Here is a 24,783-nt window from a genome sequence, read left to right on the forward strand (position 1 = left end):
TATACCTTTGGTGTTGCCGGCCTTCTTGTCCGCTAAGTATTTGGGGCAGTTCCGCTTCCAGTGACCACTTCCCTTGCAATAAAAGCACTCAGTCTCGGGCTTGGGTCCATTCCTTGGCTTCTTCCCGGCAACTGGCTTACCGGGCGCGGCAACTCCCTTGCCGTCCTTCTTGAAGTTCTTCTTACCCTTGCCCTTCTTGAACTTAGTGGTTTTATTCACCATCAACACTTGATGTTCTTTTCTGATCTCCACCTCCGCTGATTTCAGCATTGAATATATCTCAGGAATGGTCTTTTCCATCCCCTGCATATTGAAGTTCATCACAAAGCTCTTGTAGCTTGGTGGAAGCGACTGGAGGATTCTGTCAATGACCGCGTCATCCGGGAGATTAACTCCCAGCTGAGTCAAGCGGTTGTGCAACCCAGACATTCTGAGTATGTGCTCACTAACAGAACTATTCTCCTCCATTTTACAGCTGAAGAACTTGTCGGAGACTTCATATCTCTCGACCCGGGCATGAGCTTGGAAAACTAATTTCAGCTCCTCGAACATCTCATATGCTCCATGTTTCTCAAAACGCTTTTGGAGACCCGGTTCTAAGCTGTAAAGCATGCCGCACTGAACGAGGGAGTAATCATCAGCACGCTGCTGCCAAGCGTTCATAACGTCTTGGTTCTCTGGGATTGGTGCATCACCTAGCGGTGCTTCTAAGACATAATCTTTCTTGGCTACTATGAGGATGATCCTCAGGTTCCGGACCCAGTCCGTATAGTTGCTGCCATCATCTTTCAGCTTGGTTTTCTCTAGGAACGCGTTGAAATTGAGGACAACGTTGGCCATTAGATCTACAAGACATAGTGTAAAGATTTTAGACTAAGTTCATGATAATTAAGTTCATCTAATCAAATTACACAATGAACTCCCACTCAGATAGACATCCCTCTAGTCATCTAAGTGAAACATGATCCGAGTTAACTAGGTCGTGTCCGATCATCACGTGAGACGGACTAGTCAAGATCGGTGAACATCTCCATGTTGATCGTATCTTCTACGACTCATGCTCGACCTTTCGGTCCTCCGTGTTCCGAGGCCATGTCTGTACATGCTAGGCTCGTCAAGTCAACCTAAGTGTAATGCGTGTGTTCCGAGGCCATGTCTGTACATGCTAGGCTCGTCAACACCCGTTGTATTCGAACGTTAGAATCTATCACACCCGATCATCACGTGGTGCTTCGAAACAACGAACCTTCGCAACGGTGCACAGTTAGGGTGAACACTTTCTTGAAATTATCATAAGGGATCATCTTACTTACTACCGTCGTTCTAAGCAAATAAGATGCAAAAACATGATAAACATCACATGCAATCAAATAGTGACATGATATGGCCAATATCATCATGCTCCTTTGATCTCCATCTTCGGGGCACCATGATCATCTTCGTCACCGGCATGACACCATGATCTCCATCATCATGATCTCCATCATTGTGTCTTCATGAAGTCGTCACGCCAACGATTACTTCTACTTCTATGGCTAACGCGTTTAGCAACAAAGTAAAGTAATTTACATGGCGTTATTAATGACACGCGGGTCATACAAAATAATAAAGACAACTCCTATGGCTCCTGCTGGTTGTCATACTCATCGACATGCAAGTCGTGATTCCTATTACAAGAATATGATCAATCTCATACATCACATATATCATTCATCACATCTTCTGGCCATATCACATCACATAACACATGCTGCAAAAACAAGTTAGACGTCCTCTAATTGTTGTTGCAAGTTTTTACGTGGTTTGTAGGTTTCTAGCAAGAACGTTTCTTACCTACGTATGACCACAACGTGATTTGCCAATTTCTATTTACCCTTCATAAGGACCCTTTTCATCGAATCCGTTCCGACTAAAGTAGGAGAGATAGACACCCGCTAGCCACCTTATGCATCTAGTGCATGTCAGTCGGTGGAACCTGTCTCACGTAAGCGTACGTGTAAGGTCGGTCCGGGCCGCTTCATCCTACAATGCCGCCGAAACAAGAAACGACTAGTAGCGGCAAGAAGAATTGGCAACATCAACGCCCACAACTTCTTTGTGTTCTACTCGTGCATAGTAACTACGCATAGGCCTGGCTCATGATGCCACTGTTGGGAATCGTAGCATAATTTTAAAATTTTCCTACGCTCACCAAGATGCATCTATGGAGTATACTAGCAACGAGGGGAAAGGAGTGCATCTACATACCCTTGTAGATCGCGAGCGGAAGCGTTCCAACGAACGTGGATAACGGAGTCGTACTCGCCGTGATTCAAATCACCGATGACCGAGTGCCGAACGGACGGCACCTCCGCGTTCAACACACGTACGGTGCAGCGACGTCTCCTCCTTCTTGATCCAGCAAGGGGGAAGGAGAGGTTGATGGAGATCCAGCAGCACGACGGCGTGGTGGTGGATGTAGCGGGTCTCGGCAGGGCTTCGCCGAGCTTCTGCGAGAGAGAGAGGTGTAGCAGGGGGAGAGGGAGGCGCCCAAGGCTGTTGTGTTGCTGCCCTCCCTCCCCCCTTATATAGGCCCCCTGGGAGGGGGGGGGGCGCCGGCCAAAACCCCATCTGGTGGGGGGGGGGGGCGGCCAGGGGGGGTGCCTTGCCCCCCAAGGCAAGTGGGGCGCCCCCTTGCCCTAGGGTTTCCAACCCTAGGCGCAGGGGGAGGCCCATGGGGGGGCGCCCAGCCCACTAGGGGCTGGTTCCCTTCCCACTTCAGCCCACGGGGCCCTCCGGGATAGGTGGCCCCACCCGGTGGACCCCCGGGACCCTTCCGGTGGTCCCGGTACAATACCGGTAACCCCCGAAACTTTCCCGGTGGCCGAAACTTGACTTCCTATATATAATTCTTCACCTCTGGATCATTCCGGAACTTCTCGTGACGTCCGGGACTCCGAAAAACTTTCGGGTTTCCGCATACACATATCTCTACAACCCTAGCGTCACCGAACCTTAAGTGTGTAGACCCTACGGGTTCGGGAGACATGCAGACATGACCGAGACGCCTCTCCGGTCAATAACCAACAGCGGGATCTGGATACCCATGTTGGCTCCCACATGTTCCATGATGATCTCATCGGATGAACCACGATGTCGAGGAATCAATCAATCCCGTATACAATTCCCTTTATCAATCGGTATGTTACTTGCCCGAGATTCGATCGTCGGTATCCCAATACCTTGTTCAATCTCGTTACCGGCAAGTCTCTTTACTCGTACCGTAATGCATGATCCCGTGACTAACGCCTTAGTCACATTGAGCTCATTATGATGATGCATTACCGAGTGGGCCCAGAGATACCTCTCCGTCACACGGAGTGACAAATCCCAGTCTCGATCCGTGCCAACCCAACAGACACTTTCGGAGATACCCGTAGTGCACCTTTATAGTCACCCAGTTACGTTGTGACGTTTGGCACACCCAAAGCACTCCTACGGTATCCGGGAGTTGCACGATCTCATGGTCTAAGGAAAAGACACTTGACATTGGAAAAGCTCTAGCAAACGAAACTACACGATCTTTTATGCTATGCTTAGGATTGGGTCTTGTCCATCACATCATTCTCCCAATGATGTGATCCCGTTATCAATGACATCCAATGCCCATAGTCAGGAAACCATGACTATCAGTTGATCAACGAGCTAGTCAACTAGAGGCTTACTAGGGACACGTTGTGGTCTATGTATTCACACATGTATTACGATTTCCGGACAATACAATTATAGCATGAACAATAGACAATTACCATGAACAAAGAAATATAATAATAACCATTTATTATTGCCTCTAGGGCATATTTCCAACAATGGATACCTTTTACCCATTTTTTATCTAAACAAAAAGGGATAAAAAGAGAGAAATACACAAATGAACAATGCGTTTGGACATAAAAATGGTTTATTATCACAAGAAGCCATCATTTTTTATGATGTTTAACATATGTACATGATACAACATGACATGCATCCATGGTTTATTTCATAATGGGAGTGCAATGTCAGCTAGTTGCACAAAAGCTACTAGACCTTATATTCTCTTTTTTTTCTCCTCTTGGAGTTTCCAGCAAACGTTAAACATATCATAACTGTAAGTGTGTGTGAGCTATAGACATACATTTGTCCCTTTGTAGAAGTTCAAGGGGTCATATATTTTTATATGAATTTTAGCAGCTGCATATGATATAACATAAATTTTTAGCAAATTGAGCATTTCTCATTTTTTTACTCTGAATTTTTTAGTTTTGAATAATGAAATCTAGTGACAAAATAGCTTGTTACATGAAACCCAATGTGTCTCAACATCTTACTGTTGGGAACATAGCATGCAATTTCAAAAAAATTCCTATGATCACGCAAGATCTATCTAGGAGATGCATAGCAACGAGAAGGAGAGAGTGTGTCCACGTACCCTCGTAGCCGAAAGCGGAAGCGTTAGGTTAACGCGGTTGATGTAGTCGAACGTCTTCACGATCCAACCGATCTTAGTACCGAACGTACGGCACCTCCAAGTTCTGCACACGTTCAGCTCGATGACGTCCCTCGAACTCTTGATCCATCAGAGGGCCGAGGGAGAGTTTCGTCAGCACGACGGCGTGGTGACGGTGATGGTGATGTGATCCGCGCAGGGCTTCGCCTAAGCACTACGACGCTATGACCGGAGGACCAAACTGTGGAGAGAGACACCGCACACGGCTTGAAACAATTGTTGTGTCTCCAAGGGGTGCCCTGCCCACGTATATAAAGGAGGGAGAGGGAGGAGGCCGGCCCTAGGTGGCGCGCCATAAGGGGGGAGTCCTACTAGGACTCCCAGTCCTAGTAGGATTCGGCCCCCCTTCTTTTCCTTCTCATGGAGGGGGAAAGGGGGAAAGGAGAGGGAGTAGGAGAAGGAAAGGGGGGTGGCGCCCCCTTCCCTAGTCTAATTCGGCCTCCTCCCTTGTGGGGAGGCGCACCAGCCCCTTGTGGGATGGTTAGCCTCCCTCCTATGGCCCATATCTTTCCCCGGGGGGTTCCGGTAACCCCTGTGGTACTCCGGTATGTACCCGATACACTCCGGAACCCTTTCGGTGTCCGAATACTACCTTCCAATATATCAATCTTTACCTCTTGACCATTTCAAGACTCCTCATCATGTCCGTGATCTCATCCGGGACTCCGAACAATCTTCGGTCACCAAAACACATAACTCATAATACAAATCGTCATCGAACGTTAAGCGTGCGGACCCTACGGGTTCGAGAACTATGTAGACATGACCGAGACACATCTCCGGTCAATAACCAATAGCGAAACCTGGATGCTCATATTGGTTCCTACATATTCTACGAAGATCTTTATCGGTCAAACCGCATGACAGCATACGTTATTCCCTTTGTCATCGGTATGTTACTTGCCCGAGATTCGATCGTCGGTATCATCATACCTAGTCCAATCTCATTACCAGCAAGTCTCTTTACTCGTTCTGTAATGCAACATCCCGCAACTAACTCATCAGTCACATTTCTTGCAAGGCTTATAGTGATGTGCATTACCGAGAGGGCCCAGAGATACCTTCCGATACTCGGAGTGACGAATCCTAATCTCGATCTATGCCAACCCAACAAACACCTTCGGAGACACCTGTAGAGCATCTTTATAATCACCCAGTTACGTTGTGACGTTTGATAGCACACAAGGTGTTCCTCCAGTATTCGGGAGTTGCATAATCTCATAGTCAAAGGAACATGTATAAGTCATGAAGAAAGCAATAGCAATAAAACTGAAAGATCAACATGCTAAGCTAACGGATGGGTCTTGTCCATCACATCATTCTCCTAATGATGTGATCCCGTTCATCAAATGACAACACATGTGTATGGTCAGGAAACTTAATCATCTTTGATTAACGAGCTACTCAAGTAGAGGCATACTAGGGACACTCTGTTTTGTCTATGTATTCACACATGTATCAAGTTTCCAGTTAATACAATTCTAGCATGAATAATAAACATTTATCATGATATAAGGATATATAAATAACATCTTTATTATTGCCTCTAGGGCATATTTCCTTCATTTACTTCTGTCCACGTGCTGTAAATAAGTTAAGTTTTTAGCATTCAACGAGACAAAGCGATTGTAGTCGAGAATGAAACATAGCTTAAATGTTTTTTGGTCTATGTAAGAGAGTTCCATGTATTATATTAAGGTGGGAGAAGAAAAAAAGTACAACCAAGAGAGAATAACGACAATGCAACAATTAATACAACGCTACAAGAAGGACCTTGGAACATTAAATAGAATTATAATCATACCCTCCCTTTTTAAGGTGAGCACATAAGTCGACGCACGAAGAAGAAACACAAAATGCTGCTCAAATTAATATGATGGTGAGATGTTTAGCAGCTAACTATATTATCTCATACAACCCTAGGACCAAAATGAAATAGGACTTGTTGAGTTGTGCTCTCAGCAAAACCCTCTTGAACTATGTTTGTATGGGACCTTTGTGTGTGACCTTGTGGCTTGCTTTATATATAAAGCAGCAGGGCGAAAGCATATTTTGGTAAATGAGATAGGACGCTTGATTGAAACCAAGACATGGCTACGTTAAACTAAACATTGACGTGGGTTTTGATGTGGACAAGCTCCAGAGGACTGTTGGAGCAGTCATCCAAGATCACCATGGAAAGTTCAGTGTAGTCGCCAATGAAGAGATTGATCTTTGCTTTGACTCATTCACAACAGAGGTAGTTGGAGTGAGGTTTGGAATGAGCCTTGCACATACAGTTGGATGTAATAAGATCGAGGCCAACTCTGATAATGCGAAGGTTGTTGCTGCCCTAATTGTTGGTTACTCTTCTTCAGTTGCTTCTGTTATCTCTGACTATTATTTTCTGTTGTTTGATTTTACTCATGTCATTTATGATCATCATAATTGACAAAGAATCAAGTAGATTGTGAATTGGCAAGGACAACTAGATTTTCTCCTTCACACCTCTGGATGGACACCGTCAAAAGTGATGCTGCGATCCTCGTGAATGAATACATGAGGAGGAGATGATTGTAAAAAGAAAGTTTATTTACTACTCCCGCATTTTTTAAGCATTAAAATTTTATTCCTCACATAATTGTCATATCGTTTGCGTGAGGAGGAAGAATAAAGTCATTAGCATCGGACTCCCAAGTTTCAGACAAACTCAGCTACAAGAATGTTTAGCTAAACTATCAGCTATTACTAGATTAGCCTCTCTATTATATAGTAAATAAAACTCACACTAACAAAATCTAAAGCCAATTAAGTGTAGTATGTTAAGATGAAAACATCAGGGCCCATAACTCAATGATAATTTTAGTGCACCTAATATTTACTACTCCGGCTCCCAGAGCCGTACGGCTCGATGCACCGCCGGCAGCGCTCCGGAGACCGGGCACGGGTAGGGACTACGGTGGTTTAGGCCAACTCCACCGCGTGACCTCAAACAGACGTCCGTTTTGCCTGGATTCTGTTCGTTTGGGTAGGGCAATGGGGTCGTATCCGGGCAGTTTCTGGGATGCGGTGGCCGTGCGCCCAACGCGCGGACGCATCCCGTCCGCATCCTGTCCGCGTACATTTTTCTTTGCAATCCCTTAACTTTTTTTCATCATTCATTTTTGGTACATGGGAATACATCACCAAATTTTGACTAGAAAATCAAGACAAAAAGAAACAAGTACCACAAGAATACATTTTAGAAGATATCCAACTTCCATAATTGCTCCTGTAAGTTGGATTAGTGCCTTCTCGATGCATTCATTGTTTATCTGCGGAGGAGGCTCGATCTTGCGTGCTTCTTTCATCTTATAGTCTAAAGAAGTAGAGGTTGCTTCCTCGCATCTAGTCTTATGTCTAGCCTCTAATCTAGCAACAAGTGCACTAGTCTCATCTCTAGCCTCTATGCTAGCTAAAAGTGCATGAACATCTACTAAATTGCACTCTATCAATATATCGATGTACTCTTCTTTTCAATACCAAAACTTGCATCCATGCTACACAATAAATTTTAAGTTAGCACAACTAGTCGAATCTAAGAGCACAACCAAAGCTAAAAAGAGCACACACCCCATCCTTTAAGCAATTGATGAACACCCATCCGGGATGTTCCGGCGTTGTAGACACGCAGCGCACGACCTTCATTGGGCAGTGGTCGCACTTAATGAGTGGCAACGGTGCGCCGACAAGCTTTTGGCCTAGCACCGAGCCCGGCCGACCGCCATTCGTGTATCTGCCGGCGGACCACCGACGGTGTAGATCCGAGCGGCTAGAGGAGGAGCCACTGCCTGCATGCGGCCTTGCGGCCCTGCCAGGGCCTTCCGGCCCGGTGCCCGGCTAGTCCATGGCACGGCGCAGCCTCCCACAGCCGGGCGAGCTCAAGACCGACCGGATCCGCCCCAAATCAGGCCGACGGGTGCGCAAATCAGGTGGCCGTGGTTGGGTAGCTCGGGGGCACCGAGGGGAAGGGGCTGGGCGAGCGCGCGTCCGAGCTGCACAGCTGCAATGGCGGTGGCGAGGGGAAGAATGGGGAAGAGTGGAGAAGAGTGAAAAAGAGTGGAGGGGGTGCGGCCAGAGGGAGGGACGGGCGGATAGAAAAAGGCGTCCGTGTGCCACTGACGGGCGGGCCAGGGGAGGACACGCGCAGACGGCCCGCCCGTCCGCGTGCTGTCCGTTTCACCTCAAAAGCGGCGCAAATTTGAACCGGGGATGGGTCGAAAGCGGACAAAAAGTCCGTTTATGCCGCGCGCTGGGCCGTCTGATTCTTCCATTTTACCCAAACGGACGCATTAGAATGGGGTCGCGGGGTGGAGTTGGCCTTAGTAAGCCGACGCGGTGGGCCTTCCTTCATCCGACCGAGGTCACATGCGGCGCGACGCCGACTCGCTCCACGCTTCCCGGTTCCCGGTTCCTCCCACACCCCGCGTCTCACCCCCATCCGCTGCGCGCACCCCGAACGGCAGCACCGCGTGTGGCCGGGTCCGCTCTCCCCGGCAATCGATCCTTTTCCCATCTTTTCCTTCTCGTGCGGCCGTGCCCATCTCGGGTTCTCGACCGGCCACAGCCCACAATCTGATGGCTGATGCCGCCGTCGCCGTGGCGTGTGGGCGCTAGGAGTAGGACACAGCAGCCAGCAGCGCACGGGCACTTGGGAGTCTGGAGCACCCAATCCCTACAGGCTCCGGTCCGGTGCCCCACGAAAAACACCAGTCACCGCGTGGCGCAATAATTCCCGAGCGTATCGCTGTCCTCCATCATCCATCCATCCACGGCGGGCGTCTCACTCCCACCCCGCACACTGACTGACACTGCCTCTGCACTCTATTTAAGCCACCACCGGCGCGCCGTACACACGTCGCCACGCCTCCGCCCCCGCCTCGGCTCTAGCCATGGCCGCCGTCGCCGGTCCTCGGCTGCTCCCATGGCTCCTGCTGCTGCATCCGTTGCTCGTGGTCGCCGCCGCCGCCGCGTCCGGTGTGACGTACGACCACCGCTCCCTCGTCATCTCCGGCCGCCGCCGCCTGCTCATCTCCGCCTCCATCCACTACCCCCGCAGCGTCCCCGCGGTACGCCCCTGCCCCTCCCCAGCACATACATTAGCAGGACAGCGCCAGTGGTGGTGACCTCGTCTGCTGCGCGTGCTCGCAGATGTGGCCCAAGCTGGTGGCCGAGGCCAAGGACGGCGGCGCCGACTGCATCGAGACCTACGTCTTCTGGAACGGCCACGAGACCGCCCCCGGCAAGGTCCGCCCGCCGCCGCGATGCTTCAAATTTTCGTGATGCATTTAGTCTGTTCTTCACAAACCAGGGATTGCAGTACTACTTCGAGGACCGGTTCGACCTGGTGCAGTTCGCGAGGGTCGTCAAGGACGCCGGGCTCTACCTCATGCTGCGCATCGGCCCCTTCGTCGCCGCCGAGTGGAACTTCGGGTCCGCTTCCTTCCCTTTCACTGTCTCTGTCTTGGTGCAGCTCTACATATTTGCTGTCATCTCGTTTCTGTGGGAACTTGTTCAGCTATGTGTGTGGGTTTCAGGGGCGTGCCTGCGTGGTTGCATTACATACCTGGAACGGTGTTCCGGACGAATAACGAGCCATTCAAGGTGAGGGTGGCTTGTGAATTATATAGTGTCTTGTGGTAAGTTTTGCCGGTTTGGGTGATAACCCAAGCGACACTCACTATTATGCAGTCTCACATGAAGAGCTTCACGACGAAAATCGTCGACATGATGAAGAAAGAGCGGTTTTTCGCTTCGCAGGGAGGGCACATCATCCTAGCTCAGGTTGTGATTCCAGTCAACTTTGAGATCGATGTTCGTCAGAATTGACAGGTTCAGATTGTCTGAAACTAAATATGTGCTTTCCAGATTGAAAACGAGTATGGATATTATCAACAAGCGTATGGAGCTGGTGGCAAGGCATATGCAATGTGGGCAGGTAGTATGGCTCTGGCGCAGAACACCGGCGTCCCTTGGATCATGTGCCAGCAGTACGATGTTCCTGATCATGTGGTTAGTTTCTCATTCAGTGCCTTATGTTGTAGGAGTATGCAACAGTTAAGACATGGATTGCCTCATCATACATATTTTCACTCAAATTGCATCGTATGCCATCAATTTTTTTTGAATGACCAGCCCAACTGCAATTCTTTTTGTTATTGGTGTATTTTATGAATTATGGCTTGCTCCTGAAATTGTGTTCTAATTGAGGGCCATTACAATAGGTAAAACACTAAACAGCAGATCATCAGTAGATGTAGCTTCTCCCGCAAAAATAAAAATAAAAATAAAAATCAGTAGATGTAGCTTCGTTATTGATAACATAGAGCTAGTGCTGCTCTTGCCCCTTAGGAATCAGGACTGTAAGAGTGCACTTGCACAAATAGTCATGGTTATATCTTCATAAAAAATTCATTGTTATGTGATTAGCAGCATCTTGATATCTATACATGCATGAGCTTGGTAATTGATGCAATTGACGAGTTCTTTTGGGGCAAAGCTATTCACTGACGCAACTGACATTTGCAGATAAACACCTGTAATTCATTCTACTGCGATCAATTCAAGCCAAATTTGCCAACCCAGCCAAAAATTTGGACAGAGAATTGGCCAGGATGGTAATGCATTTGACACACTTTCATTAGTAACCAATTATAATTTACAGTTACTTCTGCTATTTTTCATAACACGTTATGGAAAGCATCTCCTGCATCTTATTTATTTCCATTTTTGTTTAGGTTCCAGACTTTTGGTGAAAGTAATCCCCACAGACCCCCTGAGGATGTTGCATTTTCTGTTGCACGGTTTTTTGGGAAAGGTGGCAGCGTTCAGAATTACTATGTGGTATTGCTTTGTGCATAGTTCATATTCTAGCTTTTCTTGTATTATAACTTCACAAGGGATACCACATCTCATATTCTAACTTGGCAAAGACACTCCAATATTACGGTCAAATATCTGAAATCATATTCAGTTGATACTTGATAGGGTAACTGATGATGATGATTTTTTTATTGATTGGAAACTGATGATGATTTCATTGTACTGAAAATTGACCAAGTCTTCATTGTCCTTTTGAAGTACCATGGTGGAACGAACTTTGATCGTACTGCTGGAGGGCCGTTCATTACAACTAGCTATGACTATGATGCACCAATTGATGAATATGGTTAGGCTCTATTGATCTTGGGTCCATCAATAATCTTGTGCCTAGAACCATCTGAACATTGTTCCTTGATCTGGATTTCAGGCCTTAAGCGATTTCCAAAATGGGCACATCTGAAGGAGCTTCACAAATCTATAAAATTGTGTGAACATAGTCTGCTTTTTGGAAACTCAACGTTACTCTCTCTTGGACCTCAACAAGAGGTAAGCTTTATTGCCTTCTGTTGGGTTATAATTGATCTAACGCTGCACCAACCCAGTTATGTGATACACTTACATCTACATGCTTGTTCTCTTTTTAGTCTGAAACTAAGTAGTAAAATCTATCTCTGTTGTAAATAGCACCTTGTGTTTACATGATACACGCTGCTTTATATATAGCCCACGTATTGACTACATCATTAAGTCAACCTCAACCTGTGCTAATATCAACTTCTGCTTGCAGGCTGATGTTTACACTGATCACTCAGGAGGATGTGTTGCATTCCTGGCTAACATTGATTCAGAAAAGGACAAAGTTGTCACTTTCAGGAACAGACAATATGATCTTCCTGCTTGGTCAGTTAGCATCCTACCTGACTGCAAGAATGTGGTTTTCAACACTGCAAAGGTATTTGATTTTCCTTTTAATGGGTTTCAGAATAAAACACATTCAGCCTTGTTTAAATGAACATCGTTCTTCTGAGAAAATGAAACAGAAAATAACAGAAGAAATGAAAAGGAGAAAAGTATAGCTCACGACTAGCTCACAATATGGTTCCTCAGAAAAGTGTATAGCCAACATCAGATTATTCAATGCTTAACTGAGAAACACGATATTTAGCTCACGACTCTCTCTTATTACTTCGGTTCTTGATGATTGATCATCTTCAGGTTCGATCTCAAACTTTGATGGTGGACATGGTTCCGGAAACTTTGCAAGCATCAAAACCTGATCAGTGGAGCATTTTCACAGAGAGAATCGGCATTTGGGATAAAAATGACTTCGTACGAAATGAATTTGTGGACCATATTAATACAACAAAAGACTCTACTGATTACCTGTGGCACACTACAAGGTTCGTCTACTACAGGCTGTATCATGTATTCTTAGTATGTTGATAATCTTTTTTGGTATCAACTAAAGAGGGGAGGTCTTAGTGCTATTTATGTTCTAGTATATTTTGTTCTGTACCATCCTAAGCACTTCCAGTTCTGTACGTGACCCATTCTTTGAATGAAATTTGCAGTTTTGATGTGGACAGAAATTATCCTGCAAGTGGGAACCATCCCATTCTTAATATCGGCTCCAAAGGCCATGCTGTTCACGCTTTCCTGAATAATATGCTCATAGGTCTGTTCTTTACTCACTTTACACTGAGAGATAGTGTTTGTGCAGTTCTAATTCAGCCTATATTGCTCTTTGGGGTATAAACATTTTTTGTATGGTCAAAATATATCTTAAGAAGTAGAGAGGTTGTTATAACAACTCTTCAGAGGGTGGTTGAATCATACGTCGTCAGCAGCATCTCTGACCCTTGGATACTAGTTCTTTACAATCTACAGTTCTCTTCAGTTTGAGTTGCTCTGTCATCACACTTACCTTCCATAGATGTCTTTCTCAGGTAGTGCATATGGTAATGGCTCAGAATCAAGTTTCAGTGTGCAAATGCCCATCAACTTGAAGGCTGGGAAGAATGAAATTGCACTACTGAGCATGACTGTTGGATTGAAAGTAAGCTTCTCTACCTGTACAAACGATTTAACATTGCATTATATGTATGCTTTTCTTTACATGCCCATGCTATTTTTATGTGCATATATATGCAGTTTACACACTTTTGAGAAGATCAGCCTACGGCCCTTCGTTAACTTCTACTATGTACTAGTAGCAGGTCACATGAAAGTTAAAACTGCTTATCTTATTGTAACTTTATGCACTTTCTAAGAGTGCAGGACCCTATTATGAATGGGTGGGAGCTGGCCTTACAAGTGTGAACATCTCTGGAATGCAAAATGGAACGATGGACTTGTCTTCAAACAATTGGGCATACAAGGTACTGTCATCAATATTCTTCATATGGAAACTTCTATTGAGAACTCAATTTGGAAGCAGATTGTATTTCTTAGCTACTTATATGTTTTGACTCCTGATTTTTATGTCCAGAATTTTGCATAATCGAGATGAGTGTGTTTGTTATGTATTTGTTGGTAGATTGGGTTGGAAGGTGAACACTACCGTTTATTTAAGCCCGATCAAGGGAATAACCAAAGGTGGAGGCCACAATCTGAGCCACCAAAACATCAGCCTTTGACATGGTACAAGGTAACATCTTATGATCTTTACTCTCGATGATTTCTTCACTTTTTTTTTTTGGAAAAGGATGGTTTCTTCACATCATTACGTGTACCAATCCAATGTACTTCCTAGGTGAATGTTGACGTTCCACAAGGAGATGACCCAGTTGGGCTAGACATGCAGTCCATGGGGAAAGGCCTGGTTTGGTTGAATGGAAATGCCATAGGGAGGTACTGGCCCAGGACAAGTCCTACTGATGACAGGTGCACTCCGAGCTGCGACTACAGAGGGAAATTTTCTCCAAACAAGTGCAGGGCTGGATGTGGAAAGCCGACTCAAAGATGGTACCGTGACCGACATTTGGCACAGCTCACCATCCTAATTATGTTATGCCATTGTTCTCTTGTGTCTCACATTTCTGTTTCACTTCTGAACAAAGGTACCATGTCCCAAGGTCATGGTTTCACCCATCAGGGAACACCCTTGTGGTCTTTGAGGAGCAGGGTGGGGATCCCACGAAGATTACATTCTCGAGAAGGGTCGCGACAAGTGTTTGCTCCTTTGTCTCGGAGAATTATCCTTCCATAGACTTGGAGTCCTGGGATAAAAGCATCTCAGATGAAAACCCATTAGCAGCAAAAGTACAGCTGTCTTGCCCCAAGGGCAAAAACATCTCTTCAATCAAGTTTGCGAGCTTCGGAGACCCCAGTGGAACTTGCAGATCCTACCAACAAGGAAGCTGCCACCATCCAGACTCTCTATCTGTTGTTGAGAAGGTAACATTTCCGGTTTCTCGACGTAAAATCGCACCCGATTCTTATCCGGGACTCGATAGGCATCAAATCTGGCGTAGGAGTGTTGATGCACGTGGATTTGGATCGGTGCACATGAATCTAGTCTTGGAATTCCATGGCTGTCAGCTCTGACTTTCCAGGCTTCAGTAATGCTGCAACTGGGAACAGATTAGACATGTAGCAGGTTTTAACATTCCATTTCCAGGCTAACATGCGTGCCATGCGAGTCGTGTCTAAGGGCTGTTTCTGGATCATCATTGCATAGAGATCTAAGATTTGATTGACCAGACAAAAGTTTGTATATTTCCTGAGCAGTCCTTTTTATTCTCTGCAGGCCTGTCTGAACATCAACAGCTGCACAGTTTCGCTGTCAGACGAGGGATTCGGAGAAGATCCATGCCCTGGCGTCACCAAAACACTTGCCATTGAAGCAGACTGTTCTTAATCCGTGAGTTCTACTCAGCTGAGGGTTCCACCACTACAAATCTGCTCGTCGAAAATCAAGTTCGGAAGCTGCAGTGCTGGTTTGCTTTTACGCAATATGACAACCTGGAAGTGGAAGGCTACCTTGATTTAGGTTCAGATTTCTTTTGAGCATCTTGATGTTAGCCTTTGTTTCGTCGAGTTCTCGTGATGGACGATGCCATGGTGCTATTCAGGATGCTGGCCATATGAGCAAATGCGTTGCGTCTCAGGCTCGTTATACCTAATGTGGCCATGAGTTCAAACCACGAGCAAGCAAACTACCACGAAGCATATTTTACAACGCATCATGAACCTCCTATATCAATGCTGATGTACTGTGAGGAATCTCTTGCTTAATTAAGGCCAGTTCTGTCAGGTTCAGTTCACACATTTTCCCCCCTATCGTATTCCCATTCTTCCGTACGTTGGGTTGTTGCTCTCTTTGGTTGACTCATTGACAGCAGATGTAGATCACATCACGCTCACATGCAGGGCGACATCTGAGCTAACAGACAGAATCATTCGTCCCAACTCTTGGACCGAGCTTCAAATATTCCACATCGTACGTACGTACGTGCATGTGGCACGTATTCTGTACACATGTGATCTTAACGCTAAGCATCTGACGGAAGCTTTCAGACTCTTCCCCAAACTGACAGACAAACATCTTATATAGCATGTAAAGTTCAGATTCTTCTTCAGTAAAGTCATCAGGTTGGCGGAGTATAACCAGAATTTTTGCCGAGGCATCTGGGTTGTTGCAGAAGATTGTCTGCATTTAGAGGCTTGTCAAGCAAGCCTTAAAAGTGCACCAGTATTATCATCATCTCTGACAGTGAGGCCACCAACTCGTTGTAGCTATAAGATTGGCCAGGCTGTTCAACTGACAACCGCCATTCTTTTCTTAATCACAGGCATGGTGGACCAGTATTACGGAATAAGATGGTACCGAGTGTGTCTCGTATACTACGTACGACTGTAGCCTACTACTTGGATCGTCCGGCCATCTCTTTTGGTCTGGGAGACATCACCAGGAGACAAAATACAAGCCAGTAATCAATACCCAGCGTGCTGTGTGTATATATACGTCCTAACAGTGCAAGCTTTGGACGATTCGGCATACGTATATACATGTGGGGACTACCATACCGTACTGTATATGATTGCTATATACTCCCTCGGTAAACTAATATAAAAGCGTTTAGAATACTAAAGTAGCGATCTAAACGCTCATATAGTAGTTTACAGAGGAAGTATGTCCCATCTGAAGCTGGCGCAAGAGAAGATGATAAGGCTCCCAATTGCAACAAGAAAATAATGCCTCCAGCAGTCCCAACGGCCTATCAGGGTTTTTTTCATTAAGAAATTTAAGCTTCTTGTCTTTGTTATTTGTTCAAAAGTTCAATCAACCATTCCTGCTGTCGTCTGAACCAATCAAGCTCTCTCTTTTGCAGAAAGTTCTTGTGAGGAATATATACATTTTTGTTCTTGTAAAATAATGTATAGGGTTTCTAGCTAGTGCAGAATTTGGAGGATCTAGGCAGAATGGCAGCTGGATTATATGATTATATCTATCCTCATCTGCCGACACTACAGTGAGAGGGAGATTTTTATATATGATGATGGATGTCGTGTACTGATGTTGAATTCATCCATGAGTGGTCGTCTCTCTCGCACCGGTTTCCAACAAAGACGTGCGGGAAAATGAAATCCAAACCCAGAAAACGAAAGAAAGCAAAGCGACTCAAGTGTCAGCCGCACTGTTGAGTTACCATGCAGCTGCGATAAGGACGCGAGATGGCCAGGTGAGGTGAGCGCGCGCCAAACTGTCATCAAGCTGCTCTAACCCTGTTGATTAGTGTTGATAAGTGACGTAGCGGGAGAATCCAATCATGCCGTCCCTCCCAGCTCCTGACCTGGAGTTCAGTTTCTCAAGTGACACTATTCTAATCTAAGCACGGCCTTTACAGGTTCCTGTAGGACAAGGCAGGTCAAGAACATAAGCTCTGTCAGCAAAACGCAAAAGGCCAAAGCGGGATGAAAACGCCACACGACCTACTTAAGGTAGATATGGCAGATAATAATAAAAATACCTTGGTTGATAGGCTCCCAACGCTGTTGCTCCGCACATGGCGACACCTTTTTCATGATTGAGAATGCACTGTTGTTGTTCAGGAACAATGGCCCGTAAGCGGGAAAACCTTTTTATTGTGTACCACCCCCTTCATCTAGAAATACTTATTGAAGAAATAAATGTATTTAAATGTATTTTAGTTCTAGATTTACGTATTTTTATCCATTTCTTCGACAAATATTTCTGGACGGAGGGAGTACTATATATTACATCTAACTGACAAATACAAATCATAAAGGCATATTGTACAACGCATCATGAACGTCCTATATCAATGCCCCCCCCCCCCCCCCCCTTGCTGCCGCTCTTGGTCTCCGGATCGTCGCCGTGTACACGTGTGCGCCGTCGTCGCAGGTCTCCGCCGCCGTCAACGGGAATCGTTTCCGCCGTTGCCGCCGTAGCGAGCCATCACCAAATTAGGGTATGGATCGACCCCTTTGTGCAATTTCCATTCTCCGATTCAATGCACAAAGTTAATGCCTATATTCGTGCCACGATTGAAAGCTTCCCATCCACACGAAAACTCCTCTAGATTAGATTTGATGCAAAATCTTAGGGTTAGGTTTCCGCCGAACTCATCTCGAACAGATCGAAATGAAGTTTTCGGTCCCACCGATTGGCCTTGGCCATTGCACTAAGTACAACTCGGTCTGACCGAAACGTACTGATCGGTGAGACCGAAAGCAATTTCTCAGTGAAACCCTAGCATCAGCTCACTTACCTTCTAGAAGCAACCCTGAGGATAGAGAAGAGTCTGGCCAACTTGACTAAGAATCAGGATAGCTTAGGGAGAATTATTGAGAGCAAGATGTATGACCTAGATGTGAAGGTCACATAGATTCAGACTACAATTGAGAAGCTGAGGGATGATGCTGAGGACAATGATGACAGACCCACTATAGACAGATTCCAGACTTCAATTGCAGATTTGAGACCAGCTCATTCTGCTCCTACCACCACAGCCACAGTTGCTCCTCCAGTATCTACTCCACCTGCTCCACAGACTTCAGCAGAAGCATTTGCAGATGGACTCCTCTCAACGCTGTCTACGCACACCGGAGCTACAAGCCAGAAGACCCCTTCAGGAGCTCCCAGAGATCGTGCCTAGAGTGCCGCATAGCACTATACGTTTTCAAACTTTTTGGTAACTTGTTGCCAAGGGGAGAAAGCGTATAGATCATAGGCTTCGAGAGAGAGAGAGAGTGACTTTTGCTTTCTTTGTTGGTTTTATTTGCCGTGCTAGTTTGATTTGTCTGGTTGTTGCTACTTGATGCTACATTTGTGTTATGCTCGTGAGATACTTTATGTGATCACGTGTTTGATCATACTATGCTTAATGTGTGCATGCATGATTATGTCTATGATTATTTGTGTATGATCAATCACTTGTATGGTTGGTGATGAATGCATGTTACTTAATTCTTATCATTTTGTGCGCTCCACCAAGATGTATGTGACATGAAAGAGTGACCCATGATCCTAATCGATTGTGCATTTGCATTCAAACGCAAATTTTAAATAATGCACAAATTTAGGGGGACCTCTTGCTTATCACATACTTCTCAAAGCGGCGATGTATTTCATTCATATTATCATTTGTCGAAGCTTTGATCTATATGTTATCATCAATTCCCAAAAAGGAGGAGATTGAAAGTGCAACTAATCCCCGGGTGGTTTTGGTAATTTATAACAACATATAGCTCATTGAACTAATATTCTTTCAAGCTAAATATTTAAGAGAGTTCAATGAATGGCATGGCATGGACTAGGATTGTGGACCCCTCAAAATGCTAAGGACAAGCATTGGCTAAAGCTCAAGACTCTTCATTTCTATTTTAGTGATCCAAGATCACATTGAGTCCATAGGAAAGCCAATACTATTAAAAGGGGATGAGGTGTCGCTTATGGCTTGCTTGCTCAAATGCTTAGTGATATTGCTCCAAAGCTCTCAACCAATTTCTCATTCCAAATATGTCCAAAACCTAAAGTCAAACTCGGCCCCGCCGATTCTTTCTACCCGGAGCCATCGAGTTCATATGACATAGCCACTGCCAGAAACCCTAACAGTTCGGTCACACCGATACGGATCTCGGTCTCACCAAGATGGCCATGCAATCTCTCTGTTTCCCTTTGTAACATTTCAGTCTCACCAAAATGAGCAATCGGTCCCATCGAGATTGCTTGACATATTCTCTGTTTGCTCTTTGCTAAATTCGGTCTCACCGTGTTGATGCAATCGGCGCCACCGAGTTGATGTTTGCCCTAAGCCCTAGCACATCGGTCACAACGAGTTCTTCCTGTCGGTCCCACCGAGATTCCTAATGTTCACATTTTGAACTAAATCGGTCTCACCGAGTTCATCTATTTGGTCTGACCGAGTTGGGTCAAATGTGTGTAACGGTTGGATTTTGTGTGGAGGCTATATATACGCCTCCACCCCCATCTCCATTAGTGAGAGAGCCATCAGAACATGTGAAAGAACATGCGGTGCCCCCATGTTTGGTTTTGGTAATTGATGACAATCTCTATGGACTAATGGTTGTCTTGAGTTATATTTGAAGGATTTCTCCATAGGCTTTTCTTGAAGTCCATGTGTTGGTTTCAAGGAGTTTATGAGTTTACCAAGGTGCTATGAAGGAATTATCCAAAGATTGGTCATGTGAGTGTTGAGCTTATTGCAAGCATGTCTTGAAGAAGAAGATTGTGTGATCATTCATGTTTACCTTCAAGACATCATCCAAATGAAGAGAGTTGGAAAGATTCAAGGTTGATCAAGACTAAGTCAAGAGTGAATCAAGTTGATCAACTCACAAAGCGTAGAAGATGTACCGAGAGGGATCAAGTGATCCCATGGTATGGTAAGCATTGTCCATTGTGCTTTGTGTACTAACCCATGGTCTATGTGAGAGTTCTATGTGGGGTTAGGTACGGGTTCATGGGCTTGGGTCAAGAGGAAGATATCACTCAACCCATGGAGTGGATGACAATTAGTGGTGATCGTCATCAAGATTGCCGTGTGCAAGTTCAAGTGGAGCATGACGAAGAGATCAAGTGCTTGGAGCTTGCCGTCCATTGTGGTGTCAATGGACTTGTGAAGATATGCCGAAGAGTGGCTCACCCATAGTGGACTATGGGGGAGCAATCATCTAGTCTTCATCGAGCCAACGCAATCAAGAAAGGTGGTCCAACTTGAGGGAGTCAAGATCGTCATCATCTAGCTCAAGTGGACCATGTGCAAGGCAAAGGTTTGCCCTTGATAGGTTTTCTATTTTACCGGTCTCATGGTGGTAGTTGGGAGACCGGGTTATAGGATCGTTTGTCGTGCTATCAAGGGGGGCTCTCAAGTTGGTAGCTTGATTGTATCGTTAGTAGAGAGCTCAAACCATTGCATCCTTGCATCATGTTTCTTGTTTCTTGTTTGGTTCTCTTTGTGAGTCTTAGAGCTTATGGTCATCTTGATGACAAGCTTGAGTTCATCGAAAACGGAGTTCGCATGCGTCTTCTATGATGTTTTCGGTGTTGGAGGTTTTACCGGTCTTATCCGAGGAAGGGTTCTCACCATTTTCTTATGGGCCTTTTCTAATTTGCTTCTTATCGATATTTCTATCAAGATTGTGTTATCCCATGTCTTTAGCTTTCCAACAAACTTGGTTTCGTTGAATTTGGAGTCCGTTTGCAGAAGTTGTGGCTGTTTTGGTAAAGGCTGCAGCGGTACTGCCGCAGCCAGAGCGGATGTAAATTTTTACTACCGCTCCAGAGCGGTACTACCGCTCCAGAGCTGTACTACCGCGGCTCCTGAGCGGTAGTACCGCTCCGGACCAAAATCTCGTGTTTTGCTCAGCGGAGGTAGGCACGGAAGTATTTTTTTAGTACCGCTCGCAAGCAGTAGTACCGCTACCATTTGCGGTAGTACCGCTATCCCTAGCGGTAGTACCGTGAGGACGAGCGGTAGTACCGCTCCGGTGGTTCTACTGGCCTTTTGCCTCCTCGCTGTTGTTTTTCGAAGGGGTTCTACCGCCCTAGCGGTAGTACCGCTCTGTGCGGGCTGTGAGCATAACGGTTGGATTTTTCCCCACATATAAAAGGGGGTCTTCTTCCCCATTGAACCTTATCTCTTGAGCTCGTGTTCTTCCCCCATTGTTGACCTTCTTCGAGCTTGCTAACTCTCAATCCCTCCATGGATTCTTGCTAGTTTTTAAGGGAAAAGAGAGAGGAGATCTAGATCCACATTTCCACCAATCACTTTCTCCTCTATGTGAGGGGAACCCCTTGGATCTAGATCTTGGAGTTCTTGGTGTTCTCCTTCTTGTTCTTCCTCTCATTTTCCTCCCTAGCATTAGTTGCTTCGGTGGGATTTGAGAGAGAAGGACTTGGGCACTCCGTGTGCCCTTGCCATTGCATTTGGTGCATCGGTTTGAGTTCTCCACGGTGATACGTGGAAGTTACAAGTTGAGAAGCTTATTACTCTTGGGTGCTTGGTACCCTTGAGCTTGTTCCTCTTGGGTGCTTGGGCGCCCTAGACGGTTGGTGGTGTTCGGAGCTCAATCATTGTGGTGTAAAGCTCCGGGCAAGCATCGGGGTCTCCAATTAGGTTGTGGAGATCGCCCCGAGCAATTTGACGGGTATCGGTGACCGCCCCCAAGGGTTGCCAAAGTGTACGGGTTCGGTGACTGCCCCCAAGGGTTGCCAATTGTACGGGTTCGGTGACCGCCCTCAAGGGTCCCTTAGTGGAATCACGGCATCTTGCATTGTGCGAGGGCGTGAGGAGATTACGGTGGCCCTAGTGGCTTCTTGGGGAGCATTGTGCCTCCACACCGCTCCAAATGGAGATTAGCATCCGCAAGGGTGTGAACTTCGGGATACATCGTCGTCTCCGCGTGCCTCGGTTATCTCTTACCCGAGCCCTTTACTTATGCACTTTACTTTGTGATAGCCATATTGTTTCTTGTCATATATCTTGCTATCATCTAAGTAGTTTTTCTTGCTTAGCATAAGTTGTTGGTGCACATAGGTGAGCCTAGTTGTTGTAGGTTTTGTGCTTGACAAATTAACCGCTAGGTTTATTCCACATTTGTTCAAGCCTCAACCGTAATTATTTTAAAGCGCCTATTCACCCCCCCTCTAGGCGACATCCACAATCTTTCAACATGCCTACACTTCCAGCATACATTTTCTGAGAGAGAACCACCTACTCATGTGTTGAGATCAAGATATACCAGTCCTACCACAAGAATCTTGATTTCTAGCCTTCCCCAAGTTGCTTTCCACTCAAATCATCTTTCCACCATATCCAAATCTGTGTGAGAGAGTTGAGTGTTGGGGAGAGAATCATTTGAAGCACAAGAGCAAGGAGTTCATCATCAACACACCATCTATTACCTTTTGGAGAGTGGTGTCTCCTAGATTGGTTAGGTGTCGCTTGGGAGCCTCCGTAAAGATTGTGGAGTTGAACCAAGAAGTTTGTAAGGGAAAGGAGATCGCCTACTTCATGAAGATCTACCCGAGTGAGGCAAGTCCTTCGTAGGCGATGGCCATGGTGGGATGGACAAGGTTGCTTCTTCGTGGACCCTTCGTGGGTGAAGCCCTCTGTGGACTCCCGCAGCCGTTACCCTTCGTGGGTTGAAGTCTCCATCAATGTGGACGTACGATAGCACCACCTATTGGAAGCACGCCAAAAATCTCCGTGTCTTCATTGCGTTTGCAGTCTCCAAACCCTTCCCTTTACCTTCATATGCAATGCTTTACTTTTTGCTGCCACACTCTTAGAATTGCATGCGTAAGTTGATTGCTTGACTTGTGCTAAATGCTAAAATATGCCCACAACTAAAATTGGGAAAATGTTAGATTTTTATATGGTCAAGTAGTCTAATCACCCCCCTCTAGACCTAATTTCGATCCTACTGGGGTGTAGGATGCCGAGGCCCGATGGGTCTCTCAACTTCTTAATTGCTCCATGGGCTTCTTCCCTTTCAAATATCTTGGCCTCCCTATTTCTCCCGAGAAGCTTCTTGCTAGAGATTTTGCTCCCGTGGTCACGAAAGTGGGTAATCGAGTTATTCCTTGGAGGGGCAGATACAATACACAAGCTGCCAAGGTTGCCCTTATTAATGCCTGCCTCTCATCCCTCCCCATGTTCTTGATGGGCTTCTATCTTCTCTCTGGTGGTACACACGCTGGGTTTGATAAGCACAGGGGTGTGTTTTATTGGAATGCGGCGGATAACAAACACAAATATAGGTTGGTTAAATGGAAACAGATTTGCAGGCCCAAGAACCTTGGGGGGTTGGGCATTGTTGACACCATAACTATGAACAAGTGCCTTATCATCAAATGGTGGTGGAAGATCATGAATTCCTCGGAGAACCCTCTGTGGCTCAATATACTTAAAGCCAAATATTACACTAATTCTAGTCCCATGTTTGCTTCCTCAGTGGGTGGATCTCAATTTTGGAAAGATCTTGTCAAAATCCGCCTAGTGTTTAATTTTTTTGTTAAACTTGTGGTCCATAATGGCAAGTCCACTCGCTTTTGGCTTGACTGGTGGTGCGGTGCTTCACCTCTAGCGGTTTCCTTTCGAGTTCTTTTTTCTTACTATCCGGACCAGAGATCTCTATCTATGAGCTCTCCGATAATAACTGGGACCTGGCCCTTCGGCGCTCTCTTTCTCCTGAAGAGTTGGATGACTGGCAGCGTCTTGTTGCTTGCATCCCTGTGCTCTCGGAGGGGGAGGACTCGGTGGTGTGGCCCCACTCTGCCTCCGAGCATTTTTCTGTTAAGTCTCTGTATGCTAAGCTCATCTCTGGTACCCCTACTAATAAGTTTAAGCTGATTTGGCGGGCCCGTATTCCCCGTAAAGTCATGATCTTTTTGTGGCAAGCCTATAGAGGGAAGCTGCCTGCAGCTGATCAAATTCGTAAACGCAATGGACCTGGCTCCGACAGGTGTGTGTTGTGTGGGGATCTCGAGGACATGAATCACATCTTTTTCAAATGTGCCCTGGCAAAGCTCGTCTGGTGCTGTATCAGGTCCTGGCTCCATGTGACTTGGAGCCCTTCCTCTTTCTCGGATCTTAGGAACCTGGCTTTTTGTTTGGTTGGGGCCTCTAAACAGATGTTTTGGGTGGGATTTGCGGCTATTTGCTGGACATTGTGGTCTACTAGGAACAAGTTCACTATCGAATATACTTTTCCTGCTAAACCTACTGATTGCTTATTTAAAACATGCCTATTCTTGCAGCAGTGGAGATTATTGACTAACGAGGCCGACCACGAGGCTTTTGACTTGATGACTTCCAAGATTCGGGCTACAACTACTTCGCTTTCGCAGCACCAGTCTGGCGGCTAGAGGAACTTGGTGGTCCCTTTTGTCGTGCTTTGTCTTAATCTCCTGGCCTGCATGCCGT

At 45.9% G+C, this 24,783-nt stretch overlaps 1 protein-coding gene across 2 annotated transcripts; it reads left to right on the plus strand.

Annotated features, from left to right (window-relative positions):
* The first annotated feature begins 9,293 nt into the window (after positions 1-9,293).
* On the plus strand, positions 9,294-15,622 carry LOC123079947 (beta-galactosidase 3). Of its 2 annotated transcripts, none has more exons than XM_044502786.1 (19): positions 9,294-9,615; positions 9,698-9,793; positions 9,867-9,979; positions 10,084-10,150; positions 10,238-10,330; positions 10,415-10,558; positions 11,075-11,163; positions 11,284-11,389; positions 11,627-11,714; positions 11,796-11,914; positions 12,156-12,320; positions 12,584-12,768; positions 12,940-13,043; positions 13,315-13,424; positions 13,639-13,746; positions 13,905-14,015; positions 14,121-14,332; positions 14,428-14,620; positions 15,172-15,622. In XM_044502786.1, the coding sequence occupies exons 1-19, from the start codon at positions 9,439-9,441 to the stop codon at positions 15,232-15,234; spliced, it is 2,343 nt and encodes a 780-aa protein (XP_044358721.1). In that variant the 5' UTR covers positions 9,294-9,438; the 3' UTR covers positions 15,235-15,622. The 2 variants fall into 2 exon arrangements, with proteins under 2 accessions (XP_044358721.1, XP_044358720.1); XM_044502785.1 differs by having other exon boundaries at positions 9,297-9,615; positions 14,428-14,764; positions 15,117-15,622.
* The last annotated feature ends 9,161 nt before the right edge of the window (positions 15,623-24,783 follow it).

This window comes from Triticum aestivum, chromosome 3D (genome assembly GCF_018294505.1).
Source record: "Triticum aestivum cultivar Chinese Spring chromosome 3D, IWGSC CS RefSeq v2.1, whole genome shotgun sequence".
In the NCBI taxonomy this organism is placed as follows: Eukaryota; Viridiplantae; Streptophyta; class Magnoliopsida; order Poales; family Poaceae; genus Triticum; species Triticum aestivum.

Bases quoted from the DNA above. Each gene is read 5' to 3' on its own strand.
- LOC123079947 (XM_044502785.1), top strand. From the start codon at position 9,439: ATGGCCGCCGTCGCCGGTCCTCGGCTGCTCCCATGGCTCCTGCTGCTG. The intron at 10,559-11,074 runs GTTAGTTTCTCA...TGACATTTGCAG, and splicing joins ACGATGTTCCTGATCATGTG to ATAAACACCTGTAATTCATT. The intron at 12,769-12,939 runs GTTCGTCTACTA...TGAAATTTGCAG, and splicing joins TACCTGTGGCACACTACAAG to TTTTGATGTGGACAGAAATT.